The sequence below is a fragment of the Mauremys mutica genome, chromosome 12 (genome assembly GCF_020497125.1).
Source record: "Mauremys mutica isolate MM-2020 ecotype Southern chromosome 12, ASM2049712v1, whole genome shotgun sequence".
NCBI lineage: Eukaryota > Metazoa > Chordata > Testudines > Geoemydidae > Mauremys > Mauremys mutica.
Window position 1 is genome coordinate 40,799,460 of NC_059083.1, and position 27,351 is coordinate 40,826,810.

Sequence of the window (27,351 nt, forward strand, 5' to 3'; positions counted from 1 at the left end):
CAAGCCCATTTTAACTGTTTAATATTGAACAGTGACTGGGTCATGTTAACACTTTGACTCTTTGGGCCCCGATGAGTATGTCCACACAGCAATAAAAGACTCACAGCAGTAATCTCAGAGTCTGGGTCAACAGAAAGTGTAGACATACCCTGTATCACAGCTAAATTAATACAACACTCTTATTCCAGAAGACAATTGCATTGTTCCTGTTTACCCAATGCACTGCAGAAGTGGGCTAACACAGAAACAAGGCATTCTTGCTCTGAAATTAGAGTGTCCACATATGGATTTATTCTGGAATAACCATTAACCTTAGCACAGGTGCAGCTCCAGGGAGCAAGCGCTAGTGCAGACGGGCTGCCAGCTACTGCTGGCATTTTAACCCCAGTGATGTTTGACCCTGCTTGGAGCTAGTGCAAACTAGAGCTATGGGGAGAATCCCTTCCCAACTCCAGGCATTGCACACCAGGGTGGGCTAACCCTGCCAGTCACTGCACGTCTGATTTTATTTGTTTCTTCTGTGCCCAGACCCAGCTACGATGATGGGGAAGGTTCCCTCGTTCTCTCCCAGCTCCACAGTGAGCTCCGCTCTGCCCGGTTACATCACTCTCTGCCTCGCTCTACAGGTTCCCAGGCTGGTGTCAGGTAGGAGCTCCGGCCTCCTTGCTGGGTTTGCTGCCTGTTCTCACACAGAGCTCTGCTGCCCTGCAGCTCCTCACACATACAGAGAGAAGTGACCAGGTCACCCCTTCCAGGGTCAGCCCCACTGGACACCCCCACAGCTCAGGGCACACCCAGAATATCCCTCCTCCTATCGCTGTCTGGTGGACTCCTGCCAGCCAATCCCCTGGGTGAAAACTGCCATTGACTTCAGTGGGACCTGGATTTCTCCCCTGGATTTGGTGTTTCCACTTCCCTTATGGTCCTTGCTTTAATCTAGCACCAGCCTCCTCTCTGTCCATTCCTGCTAGTGTGAGTGTGTCCCCCTCCCCGTCTCCTCTTGCCACCTGGCACATTCACTGACAAAAACCTTCATTGACACAGAGTCACGGTTACTGGGGGTTTCATCTGCCCTTCCAGAGCATCGAGTTCAGCAAAACTCAAACTGCTGAAAACCAGAACATACAGAGTTAAAGCACATGTCAACGCAACCTTAACTCTGCCTCCTCCCCAGAGCCCACACTAGCCACTGGGAATTACCTGCCTGCATCCAGCTGCATTCATAGTACTAGGTGTAGCTGGACTGAATGGTGGAGACATTAGCTGGAGCAGCTTGGTGGAGCTGTCACTGTGATGTGAGGTGATCTGGGTCAGAGCTCCCCCAGGCATGTGAGGACAGGAGAGAGGTGCATGTCTACTGAGGGATCCAGTATTCCCCATTTTAGCCCTGAGCTGTGTAGTTGTGTCAGTAGCAGGGCTCAGGGGTCCGGCTTGCCCTGGGGATTGTCTGTGTGTTCAGTGATGGGTAAGGAACATGTAGTGCCAGATGGAATCCTGGGAGTGAGGGTGAAGGGGCTGTTAAAGGGGGTGAAGGGCTTGTAAAATGTGACACATGAGGGGCTGTTTCTGGGCAGTAGCTCGGTGTAGAACAGGGTCGGTAGCTCCTGTTCAGAGCAGCTCCCCTAAAAACAAGTTTTCCCTTAGCAAGGAGAAGGCATTTGACTCTGTGCTACAGTCAGAGACGTCCCTAGGGGGATGGGGGTGAAGCTTGGTTGAGGTGGTGGAGTCAGAGAGTGCAAGAGGGTGGATTGTCCCCCTGCTCCTCTTGCTGTTCTTGCAAGCACAGGCACCGACTTTGCCAGGGGTGAGGGTCTCAACCCTCGGCCTGCCCACTCCACCCCTTTCCCCAAGCCCCCACCCTTAACCTGTCTCTTCTTCCCCCCTGTCCTTTACTTCGCACGCTGCATCCTCGCTCCTCCCCCATCCCATCCCTCCCCTGCCTCCTGCCTGTGGCAATTATCTGGTTTGTGGTGTTCAGGAGGGAAGAGGGAGGAGCGAGGACATGGCACGCAGGCTCCCCCTCCCTCCTGAACGCTGCAAACCAGCTGATTTCTGCAGGCAGGAGGAGGGGGAATCAGGGGGAAGGTGCTGAGCCGCAGGGTCTGCCAGCAGGTGGGAGGCACTGGGGGCAGGGGTGTAGAGGAGCTGATGGGGGGCTGCCAGCCGTGGACAAAGCAGGCAGCCAAACGACATTATAGCAGAGCATTGTACAACTTTAAACGAGCACATTCTGTAATGGAGCAGGGACGTAAGATCGAAACAATGTTAAGCAAGAGGATGTTAAGTGGAGAGTTACTGTAATAGACATTAATGGTCATTTAGGCAGTTGTAGTTGTCACTTAGGTTTGCAATTGATACATGACTGTGATAATAACACAAAGCCCTAACTTTTATATAGTGCTTTTCATCAGTAGAGCTCAAGGAACTTTATTCATTATCCCCATTTTACAGATGGGGAAACTGAGGCACAAAGCCGTGAAGAGACTTGCCCAAGGTCATTGAGCAGGCCCCTGGCAGAGCCAGGAATAGTCCCAGTCCAGTGGTCTCTCCACTAGGCCACATGGTTGCTATGTTGTTCCTCAGCACTCCTCGCCCTGCCTGTGCATTTTGTTGCAGTGCAATGGGGATAATAGGGTTGTGCTTTGAAGGGTTTACAGTGTGTAGTTGCTAACAGAGAAATCTGAGACACAGCCCATGTCTCAGCATCTTGACAGTTCCCTGGTGCTTATAGTGACTGTAAGTGTGAGAGAAAACTGCTGAGTCTGATTCCTTCTCCATCCTCTGCCCCACCATCCCTCACAACATAAAGCCCCCACCCTTCCCCTCCACCATCTCAGCTCTCCCTCCTCTTCCCTCACCACAAAGCCGTTAGTTAGCACTGTCAAAGCCTTTAATATGTAAGATGTTGTTCCTTGCTGTCTCCAGATGGGGTGGACGTACCTGCACTAGCTCTGATCAAGCTGTCGTGCTATAAATGGCAGAGTAGCCACAGTGGCATAAGCAGCCTCCCTGAATATGTACCTAGGGCCCTGGGCAGGCTCATATCTGGGGAGCTAACCCATCCCCCCCGCTCACACCACCATGGCTACACTTTCTCATGCTACCTCAATCAAAGCTAGCGGGTGCATGTCCCCCCACACTGTAAATTACAGCTCCAGCTCCAGCCGTAGACATCCCCATCCAATGTTACCAGCTCGCAGAATTTTATCACAAGTCTCATGACATTTGATGTGTTTCTTAAATCCACAGCTCCTGGAGGCCTGTGATTAGGTGAGAAGCTCAACTTTCATTTTGTTATAAAGTAAATTTCTGTCCTTTGTGGTTACAGATAAATGCTTGGAAATGTGACCCAAGTCAACTTTAAAGGTTCAGAAATCAGAAGGCAAAGAACAATCCCAATTTTATGATTTTTTTTAAATCTCTTTATTTTTAAGCTAATGATTTGGGGGAGTGGGGGCCTGACTTGGCAATACTCATCCTGCTGCACTCACATTCCTGTGTGTCTTGGTGTCTCTCCACTTTAATTTTCTTTTCCCTCTGACTCATTTCACAGCACAGTTCACAGTGACTGGACCTGACCATGCAGTCACTGCCTCCCTAGGTGGGGAGGCCATCCTGTCCTGCCACCTCTCCCCCAGTATGAGTGCTGAGAACATGGAGGTGGGATGGTTACGATCCCAGGACTCTGAAGTCGTGCACCTGTACCATGATGGGCAGGATCAGTATGGACAGCAGATGCCAGAATATAGTGGAAGAACTGAGCTCTTGAGAGATGACATCACCAATGGGAGAGTTTTCCTGAGAATACACGATATCCAACCCTCTGACAATGGGCCGTACAAGTGTTTTTTTCAGTCCAGTGTCTTTTATAAAGACTCTTTATTGGAACTACAGGTGGCAGGTCAGTAACTTGTGATACTTTGACATCTTCAAAAGGGTGGAGTCAGAGGGGTCATTGTGAGATGCCACCTGATGTGTCTCATTATAGTGGGGCAGTAGCTCTGCTCTGGATAAGGTTTATTCTAGTTCACTGTTTAACAGCTGTTTTGTCTATGGACTCTAAAATCCACACACGTACTCAGATTGTTTTGAAAATTGCTGTGACACAGTGGAGTCTAGGACAGGATTAGTGGGCTAACTTTGAGGTCATTAGAGCAAGGAATTAATGAGACACACAAACACCCCTAACAAGTTAGGTGATATTGGCATGTTGTGATTATTACAAATTTTTTGTGCACATCTGGGGCCAGAGAATAGCTGATCCTCCCCATGCTGATGTCACCAGCTGGGACTGATCTCGACATGTGTCTGGCACCCACAAGGTAACAATGGTTGATACACAGAGTCCTGTAGCCCAGAGCCTGGTATAAGAATGGGAGAATTGAGGAATTCTCCCTGTCCCCCAGGACAGGTGAAGGCAGGAGGCCTGATACCTGAAGATGCTGCCAGAGACACCAGCATGGGCACATGTGTAGCTAGGTCTGTAACCAGGACATGAGGTTTAGGTCAGGTGCAGCAAACACCAGACAGCTGACAGTCCCTATGGCAAGAAGACGCCTCTGTGCACTTCTACTGACACAGCCTACAGACCTCAGCACTGAAATGAGACACATACGTGACCCCTCAAGGTACATGCACCTCTCCTCATATCGCAGTGACAGCTCTGCCAGCCTGCTTAAATTAATCCCTCCCCCAATCACTACAGCGACTCCAAACACAGTCTCCATCAAGCCTGTGTATTATGGAACCACCCTCACTAAACCGCTCCCAGCACTTATTGCCAGCCCAGGAGACAGAGTTCAGGTTGCAGGGCTGGGGCACTGTGTGCTGTTACTTTGTATCTCTTGGGTTTCAGGAGCTTAAGTTTAGCTGCTTTTTGCATTTTGGAAATGCACAAAGCCCTGCTAGGCAGCCGTAATTCTGCATTGGCAAGTAGTTTGTGGGTATTAATATGTAACTATAGACCCCTCATGGCCAAGATGGAGTCTGCTCTATAGATCCGCTCCAACCAAGAACAGGCACGAACTGGAGCGCAGCAGGGTAACTCCTTCCACCCCAGGGAACAGGGTTAACTGAGACTCCTCATAAATCTAGACACAATCTTATCATGACATCCACATAGCAAATACTTTACAAACAGCACCAACAAAATTAGCATCAAACATACAGATTTCTTCAGTACCAAATGGTTCACAGGCCACACATTCTGTGCATTTATAAGATACACTGCTGATTTGGCATTAATGCCACCACATTGCTCTGAGTTGAACCAGCAGCAAGCATCCAGTTCATCCAAAAAGCTGGTATCCGTCTCTTCATGACTATCTTCTCGATGCAATCAGTTAAAGCAGGCCTGTGAGTGAGTATCAGCACTCAGGGCAGAGATCTTCACCTCCCCTCTGGGTCTAACTGAAGACTTTGGTACTTTTTTTCTTTATATTGGGAGTGGAATTGTTTCCCACTCTTGGAGATGCCCTACTGAGCGTACGGCAAGAGCTGATTAACTTTTTCCTTTGTTCACCTGTGTTACCTGCACACTCTAGGACACCCCACCCTTACCCAGTTCCTAGGGCTCAGGGGGCACGCTTCTGTGGATTTGCAGGGTCTTTTACCAGTGAAAGACCCTTACACAGTACTATCCATATCCTCTATTAACAATTACCGAGCAGAATACACATGCTAAGCATACAATGCTATGCTCACCAATCCTGATCAGGCAGGCGGACTTTCCCTGTTGGCCAGGCAAGGTCAGTCTCATATGCATTCTGGTTGCTGCTCATCACAGTCATGCAGAAGATTCATACCGGCTCTGATCTTAGGCTGTGTCTTCCAGGTGAGTTCTTCTTCCATGTCTTTTCTTCTTGTTCTTCTTCTGGTCCTTCTGCTGGTCTCCTTGGACCCCAGGTTACATAGTGAAGCTTGAGTCCTGCTTAGCTTAACCAATCATTTTACTAAAATATTACAATATTCTTTGATCAATCCTAACATATCATGAAACAATTCTTTAACCAATCATACCCCAACACCTTAGTTGATTTAAATCTTGCAAAATTAGTTACGCAACAGACAGAAACAATCGAAGAACAAAACAGAAACCAGACACAAACAATAGAGAAGTGGGGACAATAAAGGCAAAACAATAACAAAGTAGAGGTTTCCCACCCACAACTGTTGATAAGTGATTCCTTGCCAGATAGGAGGCCATCAGGCAAAGTTTTCTTTAAACATCTTAAGAGATTCTGGCTTATCTGGTGATGGTGGGAACTATTAGGACAGGATCTCCTTCTTAACAGCCCGATATTACATTGTGCTAATGTAATTTAGATGGAATGTGAGGATGGGACTTTCTGCTTCTTGGCTCATGGCTGCTGCTCTCCTAATGTGGCTGTAGAAAAAAGTCCCCAGACCTTACACTTGCTAATCCCTGACTAGCTGGAATCAGTGAACTTTTTAAAAGGAACAGCCACAGAAGCATGGGGGATGGGATAGGGAGTTACATATAATGTCTACCATAGGCCCTTTAACCTCAGCTTTTGTCTGTGGCGCTTGGGCATTTCCCATGAGTCTGTCGGACCAAAGCCTTGTGAGTCACACCCATGTTGGGAGGGGACTCGGTAGCCTGTGCTCTACTGGGCAAGAATCCCATGGGGAAGGCTCCAGCCATCCATCCTTTCCCTGTCTCTCCTGGGAGGTTGTTTCCCTCTCTAGGCTGGTTTGTGTGAAATTTCCAAACTCCCTGAGGGCTTCTCTGCATACACACTGACACCACAATCATGAAATCTCTTTTAATTCACACCTGGTTAAGGTACAAGACACTTGCTTCAGATTAAGAGAATTTTATTTCAGTTTAGCTTGTCAGTACTAAAAAAACCCAAGTGTGATCTGATGTGGGATGCGTGACAACCTGTCATTTCCTTCTATCTAGTGTTTGTGTTTCTGTTTTGCCGAGTATAAGTCCTGGCTTTTGGAGGTACCAGTTTTCTGCTATCCACTTCTTCATTTAAAAGGGGAGGAATAGCTCAGTGGTTTGAGCATTAGCCTGCAAAGCCTACAGTTGTGAGTTCACTTCTTGAGGGGACCACTTAGGGATCTGGAGCAAAATCAGTACTTGGTCCTGCTAGTGAAAGCAGAGGGCTGGACTTAATGACCCTTCAGGGACCTTTCCTGTTCTAGGAGATAGGTGTATATCTCCATTATATATTCTGGAAGGGTACAAGGCCCTGCTAACACAACCCAAACTCCCCTATTACAAGGTTTTTATTTGTAAATTATTTTAAGGCTTGTCTACACATACATGTGCTCTGCTTTCAATGAACTAGTGCAAACATCTGTGTAGACACTTAAATGGGTTTGGAAATGGCTTATATTGCTTTAGCTTGAGTCAATTCCTTCTTGATTTAAGTGTGTCCACACAGGGATTTGCCCTGGATTAACTAAACCAGTTTAACTAAATTGGAACAAGTTTGTGCATAAAAAAGCCCTGACATTAACATTTATTTTACTGTGTATCAAATAAGAATCTGGCCATATTAACTGACCATCCACACTTATGAACTTTCAGTCAATTATTAATTTAATAGGAAATGGCTTTTGATAACAGTATAATAAAACTTTTAGCTCTTTACTCAGTGCTGTACGTTTATCACAAGTTCATTTATTTCTTCTGTAGGTTTGGGCTCTGATCCTGTCATCTCTGTGGAGGGACATCAGGACGGAGGGATCCGTGTGGTGTGTCGATCAGACAGATGGTACTCACAGCCCGAGGCTCAGTGGAGAGATCTCCAGGGGCAGATCTTACCATCGGCCTCTGAAAACATTGCACAAGAGGCCAATGGTCTGTTTCAGGCAGAGATTGCCATTGTTATAACAGAAGAGTCCAACCAGAAAGTGTCCTGCTGTGTCAGGAATCCCCTACTCAACCAGGAGAGAAAGACAGCGATTTCCCTAGCAGGTCAGTGCCTGTCCGTGCCACACATGGATAGACTAAGTCACTGCAGACATGGGCAGAGAGTATTTATCATTGTGTCTCCTATTTATTGGCCTGAACCTTCAAGGTGCTGAGCGTGTCTTGGAAAGTCCTGAACAACCTCAGTTCTCTTGGGAGATGTCTACACTGCAGTTAGACAGCTGCTGGTGTCCTGTGCCAGCTGGCTCAGGCTAAGGGGCTTTGGCTAAGGACTGTTAAACTGCAGTGTAGACATTTGGGCTTGGGCTGGAGACTGGGCTCTAGGACTCTCTAAGCTGGGGGAGTCCCAGAGCTCAGGCTTTAGCCTCAGCCCGAATACCTACACTGCAAATAAACAGCCCCTTAGCCTGAGCCCTGTGAGCCTGAATCATTTAGCATGGCCAGCTGCAGGTGTCTGACTACAGTGTAGACCAGGGGTCTCAAACATATGGCCCGCAGGCAGCTCATGGAGCTATTTCCTGGAGCCTGGCATAGGCGCCAACTCCTCCCCCCCCCCAGTGTGCCACAGCCCCGCTCCTCCACCTACCTCCCAGCGCTTCCTGCCACCAAACAGCTGTTTGGCAGCACTTAGGACTTTCCAGGAGGCTGGGGCACCATTGGCCAGATTTTCATAATAGCTCAGTACCCAGCAATCATCCTTCTTCTCAGTAGAGATGGGGGAGGGAACACTCCCTTGTTCTTGTGCTGTACTGAGGACTGTGTTAGAATTGCAAGCTGTTACTTTAAGAGTTGGCGGTTTCCCCATCCTGTTAGCAGGCTAGAGGGCTCTGTAGCAAAGCGTGTGAGCAGAATCAGGGCTTTTCTACAGGAACATAATCCCCTCAGAATTTTAAGTGTCAGCCTGTAACTTTTACACAGTTTTCAATATACACCACTAATCACTTAGCAAAGAACCCTCTAGTCAGCCATTGCTCCAAGGCCCAGGGAAGAGGACTCTGGAGGAATTTTTACTCTGAATCTATAGGCTCAAGTTTTGTTTTTATTAAAATCCTGCATTACCGTATTTTGGGCCAGACTCTCCCGTGAAGCTGAACCCTAATCTGTAGCCTTGGGATCACTTAGAGCAACCTAGGGACTTCTTGAGCTTATGCCAGTGGGGGATAGGTGTAGCATAATGGAGCTGCCCCCCCTCCCGCCCCAACATCCCCCCTCCCATTAATTAACCATGTTCAGTAACCAGGCTAAAGCTTGGGCTTCCATTGGCTTAATAGTAAAGCACAAAGCAGCCACATCTGCCTGTGAGAGTCTTGTAAGTTGTCAGTTTCCTGCCTTCATTCTGCATGTGTCTGCTCCCAAGTCAATGGCACTTTCTCTTGCAGAGCTGTTTTTCCCACAAGGCAATCCCTGGACGGTGGCTCTGGGTCTGATCCTGCCTCTTCTGGCTGTTCTCATGGCCCTGGCCAGTTACTGCTTCTGGAGGCAAAGCAGAGCAAAAGGTGATGTAATGAGAGGGGTGAAGGGAACATGGTGAGAGACAGACAGAGATTTAAAAAACAAACCAGAAGTAAAGAGACAGGGATTAAGGGGCTTTGATTCAGTGTTCGGAGGCGTTTCAGGCAGTGGGAGCTGGGCTGAAGGTGAAGAGGGAGCTGAAGAAATTATCATGTATGAACCAAGAATTGTTGAGTTGCTTCAGATCTCACTCCAGGATCCAGAGTAAATGTGACTCTGAACTGTTCCCAGGGGAGCCACATAGCTCTGTTTGAAACACCATGTGGGACACAGTGAGCTGGGCTTGGAGCCTCGACATATGGAACTTGGCTGCTGGCAAGAAAAACACAATGCAAAGTAGAAGGGGTGTTGTTGTTAGGGCCCAACTATGACCCTCAGTGTGCTTGTGAGTAGGAGCTGTGGATGGGCAAAGCAGTGGCTGTGCAAATGGAAAGGTTAGCACTTATCTACACTCAGATTTGCTCTGCCTGAGACACAAATATTTTATTAAAACTAATGTTTGAAATCAAATTCACATTACACAGGTTTAAAGAAAATGTACTGTACATCTGCAGTCAAGCTTGGGTTATGAAAAATTAAAAGTCTTGGTGCAGATGGGCAGACTCACCCTGTGGTGCCTCTTGCTGGTCTGTTCCAGGAATTAGGTCTTCCCGTTCCGGAGAGCCCTCTGCAGGCTGGTGATCCACCTGTCCTCTGGCCCCGTGTCCCTCCCTGGACCCAGTGCCCTTTTACCTGGGGTGCTGCCCCCTGGCAGTAACCCCCCAGTCTCAGGGTCTCCCCTCCCCAAGGAACCCCCACCCACTGTTCCCACCTAGGGTAACCAGACAGCAAGTGTGAAAAATCAGGATGGGGGTGGGGGGTAATAAGAGCCTATATAAGAGAAAGACCCAAAAATCAGGACTGTCCCTATAAAATCAGGACATCTGGTCACCCTATTCCTACCTCACCTCAGTATAAGGCTACTGCCAGTCATTGTCTAGCCCCACTCCCTGGGGCAGACTGCAGTATCAGCCACTCATCACTGGCAAGGAGGGTCTGGACCTGCTGCCTTGGCCTATCCATGGGCTGCCCTCTGCAACCCCCAGTACCTGTTAGCCCAGTGCTAGGCCACAGCCTGGGGCTTTCCAGGCTGGAGCTCCCCAGCTCCTCTGCCTTTCCCCAGCCCTGCTCCACTCAGGTACTCTATCTCTAGGGCCTGGTCTACACTACGCATTTAAACCGAATTTAGCAGGGTTAAACCGATTTAACCCTGCACCCGTCCACACAATGAGGCCCTTTATATCGATATAAAGGGCTCTTTAAACCGGTTTCTGTACTCCTCCCCGACGAGAGAAGTAGTGCTGAAATCGGTACTGCCATGTTGGATTAGGGTTAGTGTGGCCGCAAATCGACGGTATTGGCCTCCGGGCGGTATACCACAGTGCACCATTGTGACCACTCTGGAAAGCAATCTGAACTTGGATGCACTGGCCAGGTAGACAGGAAAAGCCCCGCAAACTTTTGAACTTCATTTCCTGTTTGCCCAGCGTGGAGCTCTGATCAGCACGGGTGGCCATGCAGTCCCAAATACAAAAAGAGCTCCAGCATGGACCATACGGGAGATACTGGATCTGATCGCTGTATGGGAAGACAAATCTGTTGTATCAGAGCCGTTCCAGAAGATGAAATGCCAAAGCATTTGAAAAAATCTCCAGGCTATGATAGACAGAGGCCACAGCAGGGACTCAGCACAGTGCTGCGTGACAAGTTTAAAGGAAAGCCAAAGAATCAAATAGACGCTCATGGAGGGAGGGAGGGGGTACTGAGGACTCCAGCTATCCCACAGTCCCTGCAGTCTCCGAAAAGCATTTACATTCTTGGCTGGGCTCAAAATGCCTGAAGGGTCAAAAACATTTTCCCGGGTGTTTCAGGGTGTATGTCGTCAATTTACACCCTTCCCCCCCCCCCAAAAGAAAAGGGGGAAAAATCGTTTCTTGCCTTTTTTCAATGTCACCCTATGTCTACTGCATGCTGCTGATAGACAGGGTGCTGCAGCGCTAAGCAGCATCCTCTCCTCTCCCCTCCCGCAGACAGTATGGTACAAAAGAACTGGTATCCGTCCTTGTCATCATCCTGTGAGTGCTCCTGGCTGGCCTCAGTGAGGTTGGCCGGGGGGCGCCTGGGTAAAAATAGGAATGACTCTTGGTCATTTCCAGCAGATGGTGCAGAATGGCTGGTAACCATCTTCATCATAGCAACTGGGGGCTAAGCTGCATCAGCCCCCCCACCCCCCTGTCATGTCTAAAGAAAAGATTCTGTCCTGCCTGGACTATCATAGCAGCTGGAGGCTTCCTCCCCCTCATTTTATCTCACTAAAAAGTCAGGGTTTCTTATTCCTGCATTCTTTATTACTTCATCACACAAATAGGGGGGACACTGCCACGGTAGCCCAGGAGGATTGGGGGAGGAGGGAAGCAATAGGTGGGGTTGTTGCAGAGGCACCCCCTAGAATGGCATGCAGCTCATCATTTCTGTAGGATCTCTGGGGCTCTGACATGGACCGGCTGTGCTCTCGGGTTCTCTAGTACACTTGCCCCATATTCTAGGCAGGACTGACTCTATTTTTAGACAAAACATAGGAAGGGAATGACCTGGGGAGTCATTCCCATTTTTGCCTATGTGCCCCCGGCCGACTGCAGCGAGGCAAGCAAGGAGCACCCATGATAGCAGCAGATGGAACAGAATGACTGATAACCATCATCTCATCACCCACTTACAATGACAGATGGTGCAATATGACTGATAACCATCTCTGCTATCTTGCAAAGGCAAATGAATGCTGCTGTGTAGCAGTGCAGTACCGCGTCTGTCAGCAGCATCCAGTACACATACGGTGACACAGTGACAAAAGGCAAAACAGGCTCCATGGTTGCCATGCTATGGTGTCTGCCAGGGCAATCCAGGGAAAAAGGGCGCGAAATGATTGTCTGCCGTTGCTTTCCCAGAGTGACGACATTTACCCAGAATCACCCGCAACACTGTTTTTGCTCCATCATGCATTGTGATCTCAACCCAGAATTCCAATGGGTGGGGGAGACTGCGAGAACTATGGGATAGCTACCCACAATGCAACACTCTGGAAATTGACGCTAGCCTTGGTACATGAACGCACACCGCCAAATTAATGTGCTTAGTGTGGCTGCGTGCACTCGACTTTATACAATCTGTTTTACAAAACCGGTTTATGTAAAATCAGAATAATCCCATAGCGTAGACATACCCTAGCTCCCTACAGCCAGACCCTTCTCTCTCTGAATGCAGAGATAAACTGCTGAGCTCCTGGCTCACAGACTCTTTATACAGGCCAGCTGTGGCCTGATTGGGGCTTGGCCCAGCTGCAGCCACTTCCCAATCAGCCCAATTTAGCAGCTCTCAGCCACAACCTTCCCCCAAGGCTGTTTTAAGCCCTTCAGGGCAGGAGCAGGGTAACCATCCTGCTACACTTGGTTACAAAGCTGACGAGATAGGTAGGGTATATAACAAGCATTGTCCCAGATTAAGGTGTGTGAGTTTCTAAGTGGTAGGGAATAAGTGTTCTCAGGTTCACCACCCATAGAGTGTATAGAGTCAGAGTCAGTAGCGGTAAAGTGGATTGGTACATGGGTGGAGTTTGTCCCTCAGCCTGTTGGTGTCTGGTGGGTCTTCTATAGACGGATACGGTCTGTCAGGGAAGGAAATTAATTATTTCCCTGACTGTGTCCCTTGTTGGTGGTCTGGTTCTGGTATTGTCAGTGTCCTGTGATGTGTTCAGTCTATATGTCCCTGGACCATCTGATGGCGTTGGACACCGTGAGCTGCCTCATTAGCCAGGTGTAGAGCCGACCAACCCCGCATGCTGTCAGCACCAGCTAGTTGTTGGGTCCCACGCGCCCAGGGCTCCGATGATCAGGATTTGGATCTGGAGCTCATAGCCCTGGGCTCTCAGGGTGTCAGTCAGTGGGGTACACAGGGCAATGGACTCTCTATTGTAGCATAAGTGCTCGGCTGTAGTTTTTTTTCCAGTCGCAAAAGGCAGAACTGCCCTTCAGTGATCTATATGTTTATAGAGATGCTGGAATTTTCATAGCTGCCTAAGGGGTCTGAATGTTCATTTTTTGTTTAAATTAATGGAAGCTGAGTGTGCAAACCCCCAAGGCAGCTGTGAAAGTTCCTCCCAGAGAGTTTTCTCACCTGAAGGGCTGTGAAGATGATATAGAAATGTACCAGTGTTGGAATAATTGGGAAGGGGAAATGTCTGTTACAATGATTTCCCAGTGGGGATGGAAGTGGGTAATTAAGAGAAGCAGAAAGGAGATGTGCTTTGTACTTGTGAAAGCTGGAACTGGATGCTGCACCTTTAGAACTGTCACCTTCAGCACCAGGTGTGAACTGGTTTAATTAGTGGCTTTAGTTGACAGATACATTATGTGGGTTGAGTGTACGTTTAGGTGACAGGGATAGACTCATTTTGAGTTGTATGTAAAAGTCGTGTATATGCCGAGAGAGAGAGAGAGAGAGAGAGAGAGAGAGAGAGAGAGAACTCTGTTGGGCTCATTTTGAAGCATTAAACAATCAGAACAATTCACTGTCACTGCCTTGTTCCCTGGGCCTTTCAGAGAATTCTCTGCACCAGCTGCACTGGTGAGCTGTGACTAGGATGCTGTAATAACACAAACACACTCAGGACTTGCACGGCTGGTTTGAGACACTGCTCACACTGGACACACGCTGCTCTCACTCAGGCTGTGCTCAGCAGTGACTGACAGACATGATGCTACCTCCATTTCCTGCAGGGACACATCAAGGGGATGAGCTCCCAGTGCCAGTAGGAAAGAGCTGATCTTAGAGGCGATGCCTGTAGGGACCCATTCATACCCCCCCCCTTGGCTCATGCTGACTTGAGCACCCAACTAAAGAAAGGTCTCTCCACCCTGTTCTTAGCTGGGACACTCCCCATCTCCCCAGGCCCTAGGGGGAGCTGTTCCCATGTAGCACTAGGACCAGGGGACAGACACCTGCCACAGGGTCAGGAGTTGGCCTAGAATGGAGCCAATTAGACCCCGTCCCTTTCCCAGCCCAGGTCAGTGCCCCATTCCCATCGCTCACTTCCATCCTCCATCCCCACAGTCAGGAGCTGGGGGGGGAGAGGGTGGGGGGTCAGAAAAGAGCTGGGGCTGTTCAGGAGATGGGCACAGAGGGGAGCAGTCAAGGAACTGGACAAAAAAAGAGACCTTCCCCCTATTCCTACCATCCCCCTCAATAGCCAGATTAGACAGGCAGCAGGGATGCTGGCTGCAGGGATGTTGAGACAGATCTGTCTGTTTGTCAGTCTGTCTGCCTCACTTTCATAGTTACAGCACAATTACGTTAATAGCAGGAACTGCGCCTTAAACATGATGGTGAAATCTCACCTCTCGCCCTTTTCTCCCTCTAGAAACTCTGCAACTAGATAAGGAGAGCGAGAAAGGTCAGTGTCTGGGCCCATCACATTAGCTGGCCGTAGAGTTATCCCCATAAACACAACAAGGTGAAATCTTTCCAGCTATTATTAAATATTAATTAATCATTGGAACAAGTTACCGAGGGTCATGGGCGGCAGGTGGAGCCCCCCTTTGGGGAAGCTAGCCCCAGCTCCACCTCTTTCACCCATGGTCCCCCTCCCCACTGCAGTCAGAACCCCAGGACCCCCTGTCCCTCTCCCACACCTGGAGGAGCCCCAAGCACCCCCTCCCTCAGCTGGAGGAGCCCCAGGCCGGTTGAAGTCTGAGTCCTCCCCCCTACCACCTGCCCAGAGCTGCCCCAGGTCAGCTGCAGCTGTGCTGTGCCTCCCCTTCCCAAATCCCAAGCTGCCTGGGGAAAAACATCTCTCAGGTCTGGAAGAAGCTTTTGCTATGCCCCATGCAGGTTCTGGGGCAGCTAAGGAGGTGCTATGTGCTACTCATCTTCCTGGGTTCCTCAGTAATCTCCAGTCCAAGGGAATTACTGATGAACCCAGGAAGCTGAATAGCACATACCACCTCCTCAGCCACCCTGAACCTGCATGGGGTGTAATAAATCAAAAACTTCCCCCCAAAACCCCACAAACAGAGGTCTGGTGGCTGCGGCAGTGGCAGGGGAGGCTGAGCCTCTCCTAGCCTATTATACCCACCGCCCATGCCAAGGGTCATGGTGGATTCTCTAGCACTGGCAGTTTTTAATCAAGATTGGGTGTTTTTCTAAATGATCTGCTGTAGGAATTATTATGCAAGGGTCAGACTAGGTGATCACAATGGTCCCTTCTGGCCTTGGAATCTGTGAATTGATGAATCACCTCTCACCCTGTTCTCTCTCTAGAGACCCTGCTGTCTGAATGGGAGGGAGAGAAAGGTCAGTGTCTGTTACAATATTAAGTCTATCCTCATAAATACGACAGGGGGAAGTCTCACCTCTCCCTCTTTTCTCCCTCTAGAGGCTCTGCAATCTGAGATGGAGAGACAGAAAGGTCAGTGTCTGGGATCAATGGGATCCGACTGATTTTAAATGTAACCTTAGTTCTGTATTTCCTGAGTTTATAACACTTGGTTTGGGGATAATTACGTGGGTGCGCGGGGCCGGTTCTAGGGGTGGGCCAGCAGGGTCAGTTCTAGGGGTGGGCGTGTGGGGCCGGTTCTAGGGCTGGGCCAGCAGGGCTGGTTCCAGGGGTGGGCACACAAGGCTGGTTCCAGGGGTGGGCATGCAAGGCTGGTTTTAGGGGTGGGCCAGCGGGGCCATCATTCTTGGCACCACTTCCAGGGGCAGCTTTATTGCCACTGGGATTTTTATTTTATTTATTTTTTCTCCTGACCTAGGTAGGGTGACTTGATAGTAAGTGTGAAGAATCAGGACACTTTTTTTTGTGCGGGGTGGGAGGAGATGCATTTATAAGACAAAGCCCCTAATATTGGGGTGTCTGGTCACCTGCCTGTCTGCTTCTCCCTTAAACGCCTCAGTGTTTTCTCCCACTCCATGTACTGAAAAACATCCCCTCAGTATTTATAAAGCTGCCTCCTTCTCTCTCCAATCCCTCCTCCAAACCCAGCCGTGCTGCACCCCCCCTGGAATCTCTCCTGGGTGGGTACGTGGTCAGCTAGGCCCTGAGTGTGTGTGTACAGGACCTAGCACCATGAGGCCTGGCACTCTGTGTGCATACAGGACCTAGCTCAGAGAAGACCAGCCCTGAGTGTATGTGTGTGTGTGTACAGAACATAACACAGTGGGGCCCGCCCATGAATGTGTGCACAGCACCTATCCCTGAGCGTGTGTGTTCATGATCTAGCACGATCGGGCCTGGCCCTGAGTGTGTGTGTACAGGATCTAGCACCATGGGGCCTGGCACTGTGTATGCATACAGGATGTAGCCCAGTGGGTCGCAGCCTTGAGTGTGTGTGTGCAGGACCTAGCGCTGTGGGGCCCAGCTCTGAGTGCGACCTGTAGATGCTACTGGAATGCAAATAACAATGTGCAGGTGGGGCAGGAGACTGGAGTTATGGCCTGGGGTGGGGCGTAAAGGTGTGTGTGTGTGCGTGCAGAGGATGGGGGATTCATAGATTCATAGATTCTAGGACTGGAAGGGACCTCGAGAGGTCATTGAGTCCAGTTCCCTGCCCTCATGGCAGGATGAAGATGGGCAGGTGGGTGGGGGGTTGCAGGGAACAGCGTGGCACGGCCAGAGACGAGTAATGACCTGGAGCCAGGAAGTGCTGCTCTCTGGGTCAGGTTTACCTGTCCAATATCTGAGGTTTATAACGTAGTAGATATAACAGAAGGGGCAAGACTACTTCAGTCCATTCGCCCATAAGAAGCCGGCTCCTGTGCTGTGTTCTGCTTAGTGCCTTATGGACAAATCTTCCAAAACACTCGTATCACCAGTGAGGGAGTCGTCGCCTTTAGCTTGACTGTTGCCCATTAAGTTTTGAGACTCAACATTAACTCCCGATGTCTTTGACTTTCCAGCGGAATACGAGGCAGCGAAAGGTGAGGGCATTTGTACTAACTTTGATTATGCTTTAAATTGGAAAAGGAACACTCAGAGCTGTGTGTGCAAAGACGTGTTAGTGTAAAAAATTAATGTGTTACTGAGACAGGTAACGTACACGACAAGGGGAAATCCAGATATTACCCAGACATAATGGATGGGAAAATGTTGGTATTGAAATATGAATGTTACCAGTTTTATTTTTCACAACATCAACCCTTGGAAACACCCTTAAAAAGCAAACAAACAAATGTCACTTACTGACACTTGAAAGACCCTGTAACGAGAACAATGATTCTTTTATACCAATGGGGCCCAGCCCGGTGAGCTCTCCATGGATGTTCTCCCACACCCCTAGGTCTCCTTGGAGCAGGCTCGGGCCCTGTTGGCTTCCACACACACAGAGCAGCTGTAGGATCAGGCACATGGGTCTGATCCCACTGAAGTCGGCAGGAGTTGTAGGCACTCAGCACCCCTTGGGGTCACCTAGCATCACGCAGATGATGGAGACACTTATGAAGGAAGAGTTCTTTGAACTGCAGGCACAGGTTCTCTGCTGGGCCGGGACCTGCTTGGGGTGGGGGCAGGGCGAGAGCTGGTTATGGCTCCCTGGTTCTCAGGCTGCCCCAGGGGTTGCTCTAATTCGCTCCAGCTGGCTGTGGTCCCTGAGAATTGGTGATGTGCCCTGCTCTGCCCCAGCACACCTCCTCCCAGCCCTGACACTCCTGCTATACCAGGATGGCAGGGGCAGTTGACACAGGAACCAGATATGCTGCTTTATCCCATATGGGCTCTCCCTATGCCAGGTGAATTCTTTGATGTCCAGGCCCTGGTTCCAGCCATTTTGCACCATCCCTGCACATAGTGACTGGAGCAGGGGAAAGAACTGGGCCCCTTATCACTAATGGCCCCATTCTGCCCCCCGACTCACATGAGTGATCCCCACAGGTGCAGCCCCATTGATCTCTGGGGGGAGGGTTTGCAGGATTAGATGCAATAAAGGAGACATCCAGAGGTGAAAGTAAGCCGCTACAGTCCAGTACGGCGTACCGGCAAGAGCCAGTACGCCATTCCAGACCGCACCGGCTTCGGCGGTGGGGATTTAAAGGGCTCTGGGCTGCCCGCTGCAGCAGGAGAGCCCAGAGCCCTTTGAATCCTGCCTGTGGCTCCAGCAGCTGGGCTGGGGCCAGGATTTAAAGGGCTCAGAGCTCCAGCGGCTGTGGGCAGCCCAGAGCCCTTTAAATCCCGCCTGCAGCTCCGGAAGCCGGGCTGGGGCCGGGATTTAAAAGGTACAGAGCTCTCGCAGCTGCAGGGAGCCCAGACCCCTTTAAATCCCACCCGCAGCTCCGGCGGCCGGGATTTAAAAGGCTCAGAGCTCCCCGCTGCTGCGGGCAGCCCAAAGCCCTTTGAATCACGCCTGCTCTGGCGGCCGGGCTGGGGCCAGATTTAAAGGGCTCAGAGCTCCCATGTCTGTGGGCAGCCCAGATCCCTTTAAATCCAGTCCGTGGCTCCAGGAACTGAAGCTTCAGTGGGGATTTAAAGGGCTTGAGGCTCCACGGTGGCCCGAGCCCCAGGCCATTTAATTTGCCCCGAGCCCCGGGGGCTCCGAGCCACGTCTGCAACTGGGAGACCCGGGTCAATGTACAGGCCCTGGGGCTCCCAGCCACAGCCGATGCCCCAGGGCCTTTAAATCTTGAGCGGCCACGCCTCTTCCGGTTGAGGCCCCACGTCTTCCAGTTGAGGTCACGCCCCCCTCAGGACTCCGACAGTAAGTCCCGTAAATTACTTTCACCACTGGAGACATCATATTTATTGATTAGGAGCCCAGTTCTGCTGTCCTTACTCAGACAAAATTCCCACTGGAGCTGGGTTAGAACTGGGCACTTTTGTTATTGAGAATCTCTCCTGTTGATTCATTTATGTTCTTTTTTCCCTTTTCTCCCCTCTCATTCCCATGGACCCTCTGGCAGAACTGGGTAAGCTGTTTCTGGTTGTGTGGTTTGTTTTTCACAGTATGTGACTTGCTGAGGCTACATTTCCTTTGTGTAAATTCTCATTTCTGATTATTTCAGGACTCACCAGAGCCCAAGGATATGCAGGTAACTAACACTGATACTGCCGCAGCCCCTCTAAGGCCTGGTCTACACTGGGGGGGGGTGTCAAACTAAGGTACGCAAGTTCAGCTATTCGAATAGCGTAGCTGAACTCGAACTACCTTAGTTCGAACTACTTACCCGTCCTCACGCCGCGGGATTGAAGTCTGCGGCTCCCCTGTCGACTCCGCCACCGCCGTTCGCGGTGGTGGAGTTCCGGAGTCGACGGGAGCGCGTTCGGAGTTCGATATATCGCGTGTAGATGAGACGCGATATATCGAACTCCGAGAAGTCGATTGCTACCCGCCGACCCGGGCGGGTAGTATGGACGTACCCTAAGACCCATTCCTCTGGGATACTCAGTCCCCGCTCAGTCCTCTTACAGCTCTCACAGTAACTAAGGGGTCAGGCAAAATGTCATTGTCTGCGTGAAACTTTGAGGAGTTTGGTAATTCACACACCCCCTAGGGTACCTGCTGGGGGCAGGAGGGAGCAGGTGCAAACAGATAATTGGTTAACTGCTTGCTGTTGCTATTTTATAGCCTTTAATTAATACATTGTTTATTTCAGTACTGGCCATTGTTTGGCAGAAACATCCAGCCAATGAGTTTATCCAGCCCTGCAGGATGCAGTGGCAGAGCGTGGGTGGAGGGCAGAGGGGCAGCTGGTGGCTCTAGAAGGGTTGCTGGGGTAAGGAACAAGGAATTTAAACCTGTCCCCACACTTAGGGCTTCTCAGTGTGGGGAATTCATGGGGAAGAGCCCAGAGTAGCTAGTGTGGAATATTCTGCACTTGTATCTTCCACTGTGGATTAACCCAAAGCAGACAAGGGCACTCTTAGCATGGAATCAGAGTATCTGCACAGGCTGCCAGTGCTGACTAGCTGTTCTGCACTAGCTACTCACGGCTTTTCCCCATGTAGACAAATCCTTAAAGTTACTTCCAAGCAGAGGTGAAAGTGAGCCAGGGTGCCCCGGTGCAGCACACTGGTAAGAGATTGACCAGCTGGGGGCAGGGCTCTGGATGCTGCTCGCAGGGTAACACTGGGCAGTGCTGGGCATGGGTGGCCCATCCCTCCCCTTCTGCCCACTCCCTCCCCTTCTATCCTCCTCCCCCACAGGAGCCCAAACCACCACCCCTGTGATCCCCGGCCCCAGCGCCAGACGACCAGGGGCAGAGGAGGGAGGCCCCAGCCCGAGCCAGCACACACAGTCCCTAGGCGGCGCTGCCCCAACCCCCTGCCCTGAGCCCCCTCCCCAAGGGGCGGTTGCCATAGGACAGCACCTGTAAGAAATTTAAGTTACTTTCACACCTGCTTCCAAGGGAAAGAGGAGAAGCCTCCCATCAGCCCCCCTCCCAGGGACCACAAGCCCTGACTCCCCCCTGCTGTGGCAAAGCTGGGCCTAGATCTGCTGGTCCCTAGGTCAGCACTTTAACCACAAGAGCATCCGTTCACTACCCCGATAACAGACAGGACACAGGACTGGCCAGGGAGGGGCAGTGACACGGGAGAGGGCTTGGGGAGCAGAGCCCTGTAAGGCCAGGGGACTGTCACAGAGCTTGGGTCTCATGTGCCGCCACAGGACATGGACCTTGCACATGTGCACTGTGCTAGTGCCCAGTGCCTGGGTGTGTGAATTAAAGCAGCACAGGAGTCGGGGGGCAGTCGGAGCTGGGAAGCAGGTGAGAGCAGGGGGTTCTGAAGCAGGAAGGAGGAGGTAGCAGTTGGATGATGCTCAGCAGCAGGGAGTTTGTTTGGGGTGTAGGGGGAGCTGGTGGGAGAAGGGAACAAAGGGAGAAGGAGGGTGAGTGGGGCTGGTAGTGGGGGAGCAGCAGGAGGTGTCAGGTGAGGGGTGGGCAGGGCAGAGCCGGGGGTGGATTGGTGGAGACAAGGAGTGGAGCCAGTGAAGGGGACGGCAGTGGGTGTGAGGGGGCCTGTAGAGGGGGCAATCTAGAAATTCTATATTGATTATACTGACTACTTACAAATTTGTAGTTGTAACTTTGAGGGGTTTTGTCCCAAGATCAGGCCCAGTATTATTTAAATCATGACATAGTCGGGAACCCTGCAGTGCACAGCTGCAACACTCACAATCTAGGAACTCTTTTAGATTTACAAATGGTTTATTAACACATTGAGCAAAGTCACAGACACCCCAGCTCAGGAAGGGAGACAGAGATGCTATAGAACGTCCATCGGCACATTCATATATTTAGATAATTTTTTGCAAAAGAACCTAAAACGTGAGCCATTGTTGTTTATGTGCTGGGCCAGAGAGACAAAGAGGAGGAGTTGGTGGCAGCGATCAGGACAGACTGGCAGGGCAAGGCTAGAGTCAGGAAGGCCAGATGCTCCTTCTGGGTTATTTCAGACCCCTGCCACTGCCAGCCCTGCTTCCCTCCCTGCCCTTGCTGCCCCCAGCCCAGCGCAGTCTATGGCCACGGGGCCCTGGGCAGGGCTGGGCTCTGGGCCATTCCACACCCCTGGCCCCTGAGCCTGTCGGGATCCTGAGCCCGTCTCCTCGATGCCTCATTCTAGGGAATCTCCAGCCCCTGGGGAGCCTCCTACCTCCCCCACCCTCCCCCGGGCAGGGTCCCGGTCCCTGAGAGACTCACTGGCTGTTCCAACATGGCCAGGGCCGTTGGTGCTGGCACCGCGCCTGCTCCAGAGCTCCCAGCCCCTGACCCAGCCCAGCCTGTTGTCCCAGCACTGACCCCTCCCCTGTGGGTGGGGACGTTGCTGCTCTGAATGGCTGAGCACCTCTCTCTGCTGCTGCCTCTGCTGCTGCACTCGCAGGCTCAGCCCGTGCCAGGGCCAATGCGGCACTGCTGGGGCTGCTCCATCCCTCGGCACCTGGATTCTCTGTGTCTCAGGCAAATGGCAGCTGAGTGGGCAGGGACCTGCTCAGAGATACACGCCCTGTGCTGCACTCAGAGGGCAGAGACCAGCCAGGGCTGGCTAGCAAAGTGCCACCGTGCTGGGATTAACCCTTTCCTTCCCCCCACCCCAGCAGCCCTGGCCGGTCAGTGCCACTCGACTGCTTATGCTGTGACCCCGTCCCCAGGGACCCAGGTCTGGCAGCTCAGGGGAGTCACTGGGTGAATATGTGGGGTAGAGTAACCAGGGATGTGTAATGGGGAAGGCCTCGTGCTGTCACACAGACCTTAGGGGCTGGGCAGTGAGTGTTATTGATATAGAGCCCATGCGTGAGTCAAGTGCTGCAGAGACAGAACAAGGGGCTGCCAGCCCCTAACAGCTCCCGGTCTGAGTGAGGACAAGGACCCTTGCGGGGGGCAGCAACGCTGAGATGGTGCAAGGATCCCAGTGCAACCTTGGGCCTGTCTGGCTGGGTCAGACGGAGTATTGTAGTGACCCTGCTGGCTCTGTGCTGGGTCCTGGGTCACTTCCAGTTCAATATCTAGCCATCAATGGGCCCAGTACACACACGGCAGGGGGTGCCAGAGGACAGGGGCAGCAGGCTCAGAGACAGCCACAGGCTGCAGGGAAGAGGGCAGCCTGAGAGCTGGGATGGGGAGTCCAGGAGTCAGGTGGGAGGCAGCACCCTGTGCTCAGTTGCTCCAGATTCTCACTCAGGGACGCAGGCTCCATTGGGCCCAAGCAGACAGACTGGAGAACGCGAGGCTCCGTCTGCCTGGGGAACGGGCAGCAGTTCTGTTAAATGGGGGCCAGTTGTGCAGATTCATCATGGGGTGGCTCCCCCAAGTTCCCCCTCAGCTGGCTCTGGGTGGCCCTGCAATTGCCTGCCTGAGTTTACTCTCTTCAGCCCTCCTTAAACTGCTCCCCATACTCCAAAAGGCTGAGACGAAAGTCCCCTGCTGGGGTCCACTCTGAGTCCCAGTAACCCCAAAATAAAATATTTTCCTTTATTCAGCTTCAGCCTCTGGCTCTAATTCAAGGTCCTCACTCTCCTCGAGTCAGGAGCCCCCAGCCCTCGATCCTGGAGCCAGTTTCAGTTCTGACTGTACCTTTGTTCCCTGCAGCCCTCACCTGCAGGCCTCTGTCCTCATACAGCTGCTGTTTCTATCAATGTCATCTCTGGCAGCTCCTCCCCCTTAGAGGAGCTCCTCTCTCTAGACGCATGCCTTCCAGGCTTCTGACTCAGTGACCTCTCCTGGGATCCCCTCTCCTCAGCAACTTCCTATTTCTGGGATCCCTCCAGCTGAGCCCTGGTAACTCTTTATCAGACTTATTAGCTGTTTACCTGCCAACCAGCCACCTAGGGATTTCGTTACTTTCAGGTTGGCTGGGTTGGCTGGTTCTCCCTTACAGGAGCCTGTCAAAGGTAGGCTGGTCCCTGACTCCTCTTAAAGGGCCAGCCCCCATGACCTCCCTTCCCCCAGTCTACCTAAAGGCAGGCTTCACCGTGGCTAACACTTGGTTATGTTCTGCAGTCAGGGGGCACTTCCTCCCCTTCTGCCACAAGGAAACCTACAAGGCCCTTGGCCATATTTTCATTCTCGTCATTGAATTGTGAAACAACGAAGAGACCAGGAGTTGTGTTCCCCACAGTCCTGTGTAGCTCATGTGACCGGCAAAATCCCCCATAGTCTTCAGCATGGCCTAGTTCAGAACAACTTGTACTCTGTGAGTCAGGCCCTCTGGCCATAGCAGAAGTAGGGAATAGCACTGGGCTTCCACCATTGCCGTCATGCTGCTGTAACAGGTATGGGCTGGCTACAGAGCCAGATACACACCAGATGAGCTCATCACAAGGCCCTTTAATGCTCTGCCAGGTATGGCTGAGGTTAGCGTAAATAAGGTCTGTTACACACAGCCCCACCTAGCTACAAGATCCCCCCAACAGCTGCCTCCCAGGACACACTCACACAAATGCCCTTTGGAGTTAAGTTTGTCTTTCATTCAGAGAGCTCCTGATTAGTATCTCTAATTATTACTGAGCACAGCTTTTTTTCCTGCATCCTTCAGTAAATTAGCTCTGGGAGCACATTTCAGATCCTCTTCTGTCCACATGGCTGGTGTAACCTTATCAGCTGGGAAAGTGCCTTCCTCCCCTTTTCCTGTAGGATGGACTTCCGTTTAGCCCAGCTCTGGTTTGGGCTTGTGTTGCTCTTTCAGGTCTCTGCAGGGAGAGGTCCCCAGTCTCTTCCTTTTCTATTTCAACTTCCTCTTGGAGGTGTGCTTTTATGGTGGCTTTTCCCTCCAGCAGATGGAATTCCCACCTCAGACAGTCCATCTTCCACGCGATGGGCCTGTACCTCTGCACCCACCACAGCGCTGTGCTTCTCTCCAGCCGGCTGGTGTAGCTCGCTGCCCAGCTGCTCTGTTTTCTGGAGAAGCCGTGCCTGCTCTCTGACAGAATTTCATCTCTTTCCACAAGGCCTCTGGGCTCTCCTGCTTTGTATGCGTCTCAGAGCTGAGCTTCGTTCCTAACTCGATCTTAAACTGGTTCTGGAGATTAGTCACCTCCTTCTGCAACAATAAACACTGCTATTCCCCGGTCACCTTCCAGTGCTGAGACGGGCTCCTTCCAGTGCTCCTGCTCCTGCTGGATGGCTTGGGCTGAGATCCAATCCCTTGTCAGCGCATCTCCTCTAGCTGCTGCTGGGCCTCAGCCTTTGGGCCTGGAGGGTGCTCAGCTGTGCAAGGCCTTCGGCCCTGCTCCCCTCAGCTGCAGCAACCTTTTCTTCTAGCTCTTCCCAGTCATTAGTGGGTGGGTTTGTTGGGTCGCTGTAGAGGACACTGCCACCAGTGCAGCTTCCTTTGTAGCCAGCACCTCTATATCTGGGCCTGTTGACATCCAGCCCTTCAGTGTGTGATCCACTTGTTCTGCTAAAAACTCTCCCAGGATACCCGCAACATCACTGCACTCCCCTGTGTAAATGCAGCCTCCTGGTGATTTATTTCTCGGCTCTCTCTTATCGCACACACCAGAGCCCTCAGCCTGCACCTCTGCCCCCTTCCTGATCCATCAGCTTTTGTCTAGTTCTTTAACTTATTCCAGGAGCTGTTCCTTCTCCTCTATTAGCAAACATCTACATTGTGATTCCCAGCTCATGTAGACATAGCTGAGCTAGCACCTAAAAATAGCCATGTGGCCAGGGTAGCACAGGTGGCAGTTTCAGCTACTGCCTGAGTAGAAACCTGCCCAGCCCCCTTGGTACGTACTCAGGCAGCTGGCCCGAGCTGCCCTTCCTAGCCAGGCTACACTGCTTCTATTAGCATGCGAGCTTCAGTGTGCTAGCCTGAGCAGAGTTAGTGCAGGTACGTTTACATGAATTGGGAATCACACCTCCCAGCTCAGTTGCAGACACCCTCTGTTTCCAGTTTGCCGGGTTTCTTCCTTCTAACCGGTGTGGCAGGCTCCTGTGTCCCAGCAAACCCTGCTCTAGTTTCCCTGCCACACCACTCATGTCCTGCAGCCTTTTCTGGGCCCCTCCTTCTCAAGGCCTAGGGCTTGTTCAAGCCCTTATGGTTTTGGCTCCTGGGTAACTTTCCTCTGCATGGTTCATTTCCTACCTTGGCTGCGTAGATACTGTTGTTCCCCAGCTCCCTGATGCTTTGCACCTCCAATGGCTGAACTATTCTGGTCTCCAGGTGCTGCTTCTCCTCTAGGGCCAAGGCTCCTTCACCAGGAATTCCAACTGCCGCTTCCTCCCTGTGGGGTGCTGCCTGGTGCTTGGTACATTCAGCAGCTGTGAGTTTCTCCTGAATATCAATAGTCACATCAGTCCTTCACTTACACTGGTGCTGGAGCTTTATCTTCAATGGTTGGGCTGCTTGGGAGCTAGAACAGAATCTTCTGCCGAAAGCCGTTTCTTTTTCGGTGTCTTGATCTGTTTGCTCTCTGTAGCCTGAACCTGGTGGCTTCTCTCCTGCTCTGTGAGTAGCTCCTTCTGCCTGTCCTCTGGTCACTGGGTTTGCTCCTGTTGCTTGGCCAGTTTCAGTAAGAAAACTCGCACATGGGCCTGCAAATTACAGAGCTGTTCAATAGTCCTCTCAGAGCTCTTGTCACACCCAGCTCCCAAAAACACCAGAAAGGCTGAATCTCATTTAGCTTCTGCCCCAGCTCCCCTGGCCCAGAGAGACGGCTGTCCCCTAGAGCTGCTGGTTGGATCATTTTCCAAGGGAGTCCTTTCAGGTTCTTGGGGGAAGCTACTCAAACACCCCCAGTTCCCAAGCTTTGAATCTGGGAGTGAGGCTAAGGTATCCCTGGTAAGCAGAGGGACGTCTGAAACCCATGGCTGGCCTCTCCCTCTGAAGCTCATAACCCAGGGCCTGCTTTCTTAGCAACCCATTTTACCCAGTACTAGAAACTCTCATTGCCCCATAGCAACAGCCCCTCTGCCCCAAATCCAAAGTTCTTGTAGAGCAGCATCTTTTTATGTGACCCTTTTCCCAGCAGTCAAAACAAATTAACCCTGGAGGGGGGGTCACTCTTTCCAGCCCAAAATGGGGTTCCCACAGTCTGGGCCTGACCTCCCCATGGTACATGGGGTACATTTATTTGTATTTAATAACCTGGGAGTCCCCTGTTCCCCGAGTGTTCTGGGAAACCAGGCCAGTCTCCCCGTCCTTGCTCCTGGAGGCAGCCCCATCTCATGTGCCCGTCCTGCCCACAGTCAGTGCACAGCATTGGACCAGCCCTGTCTGCAGTGGGTTAGGGTGATGCTTTCCAGTCACCCTAACCCTCAGTGCGTCGCCTTCCTCAGTGCGTCGCTGTGGGTGCCTGGGCACTTCCAGCAATGGGAGCTGGAAAACCCTTGGCTGTTGCTGGCCCTCCAGACACCAGCTTGGGAGAGCGAATGTCCCTCCGGCGTGGAAGGTGTCTGTGCCGTGCTGCTCTGTC

At 51.5% G+C, this 27,351-nt stretch overlaps 1 protein-coding gene across 2 annotated transcripts in view; it reads left to right on the forward strand.

The window, feature by feature from the left end:
• Positions 1–27,351, forward strand: part of LOC123345197 (butyrophilin subfamily 1 member A1-like) — a 651,080-nt gene that overhangs the window by 617,168 nt on the left and 6,561 nt on the right. For both annotated transcript variants that reach the window (XM_044981900.1, XM_044981901.1), the window contains one exon: positions 19,502–19,528. In XM_044981900.1, the coding sequence (XP_044837835.1) occupies positions 19,502–19,528 (27 nt within the window). The remainder of the gene's footprint in view (positions 1–19,501; positions 19,529–27,351) is intronic.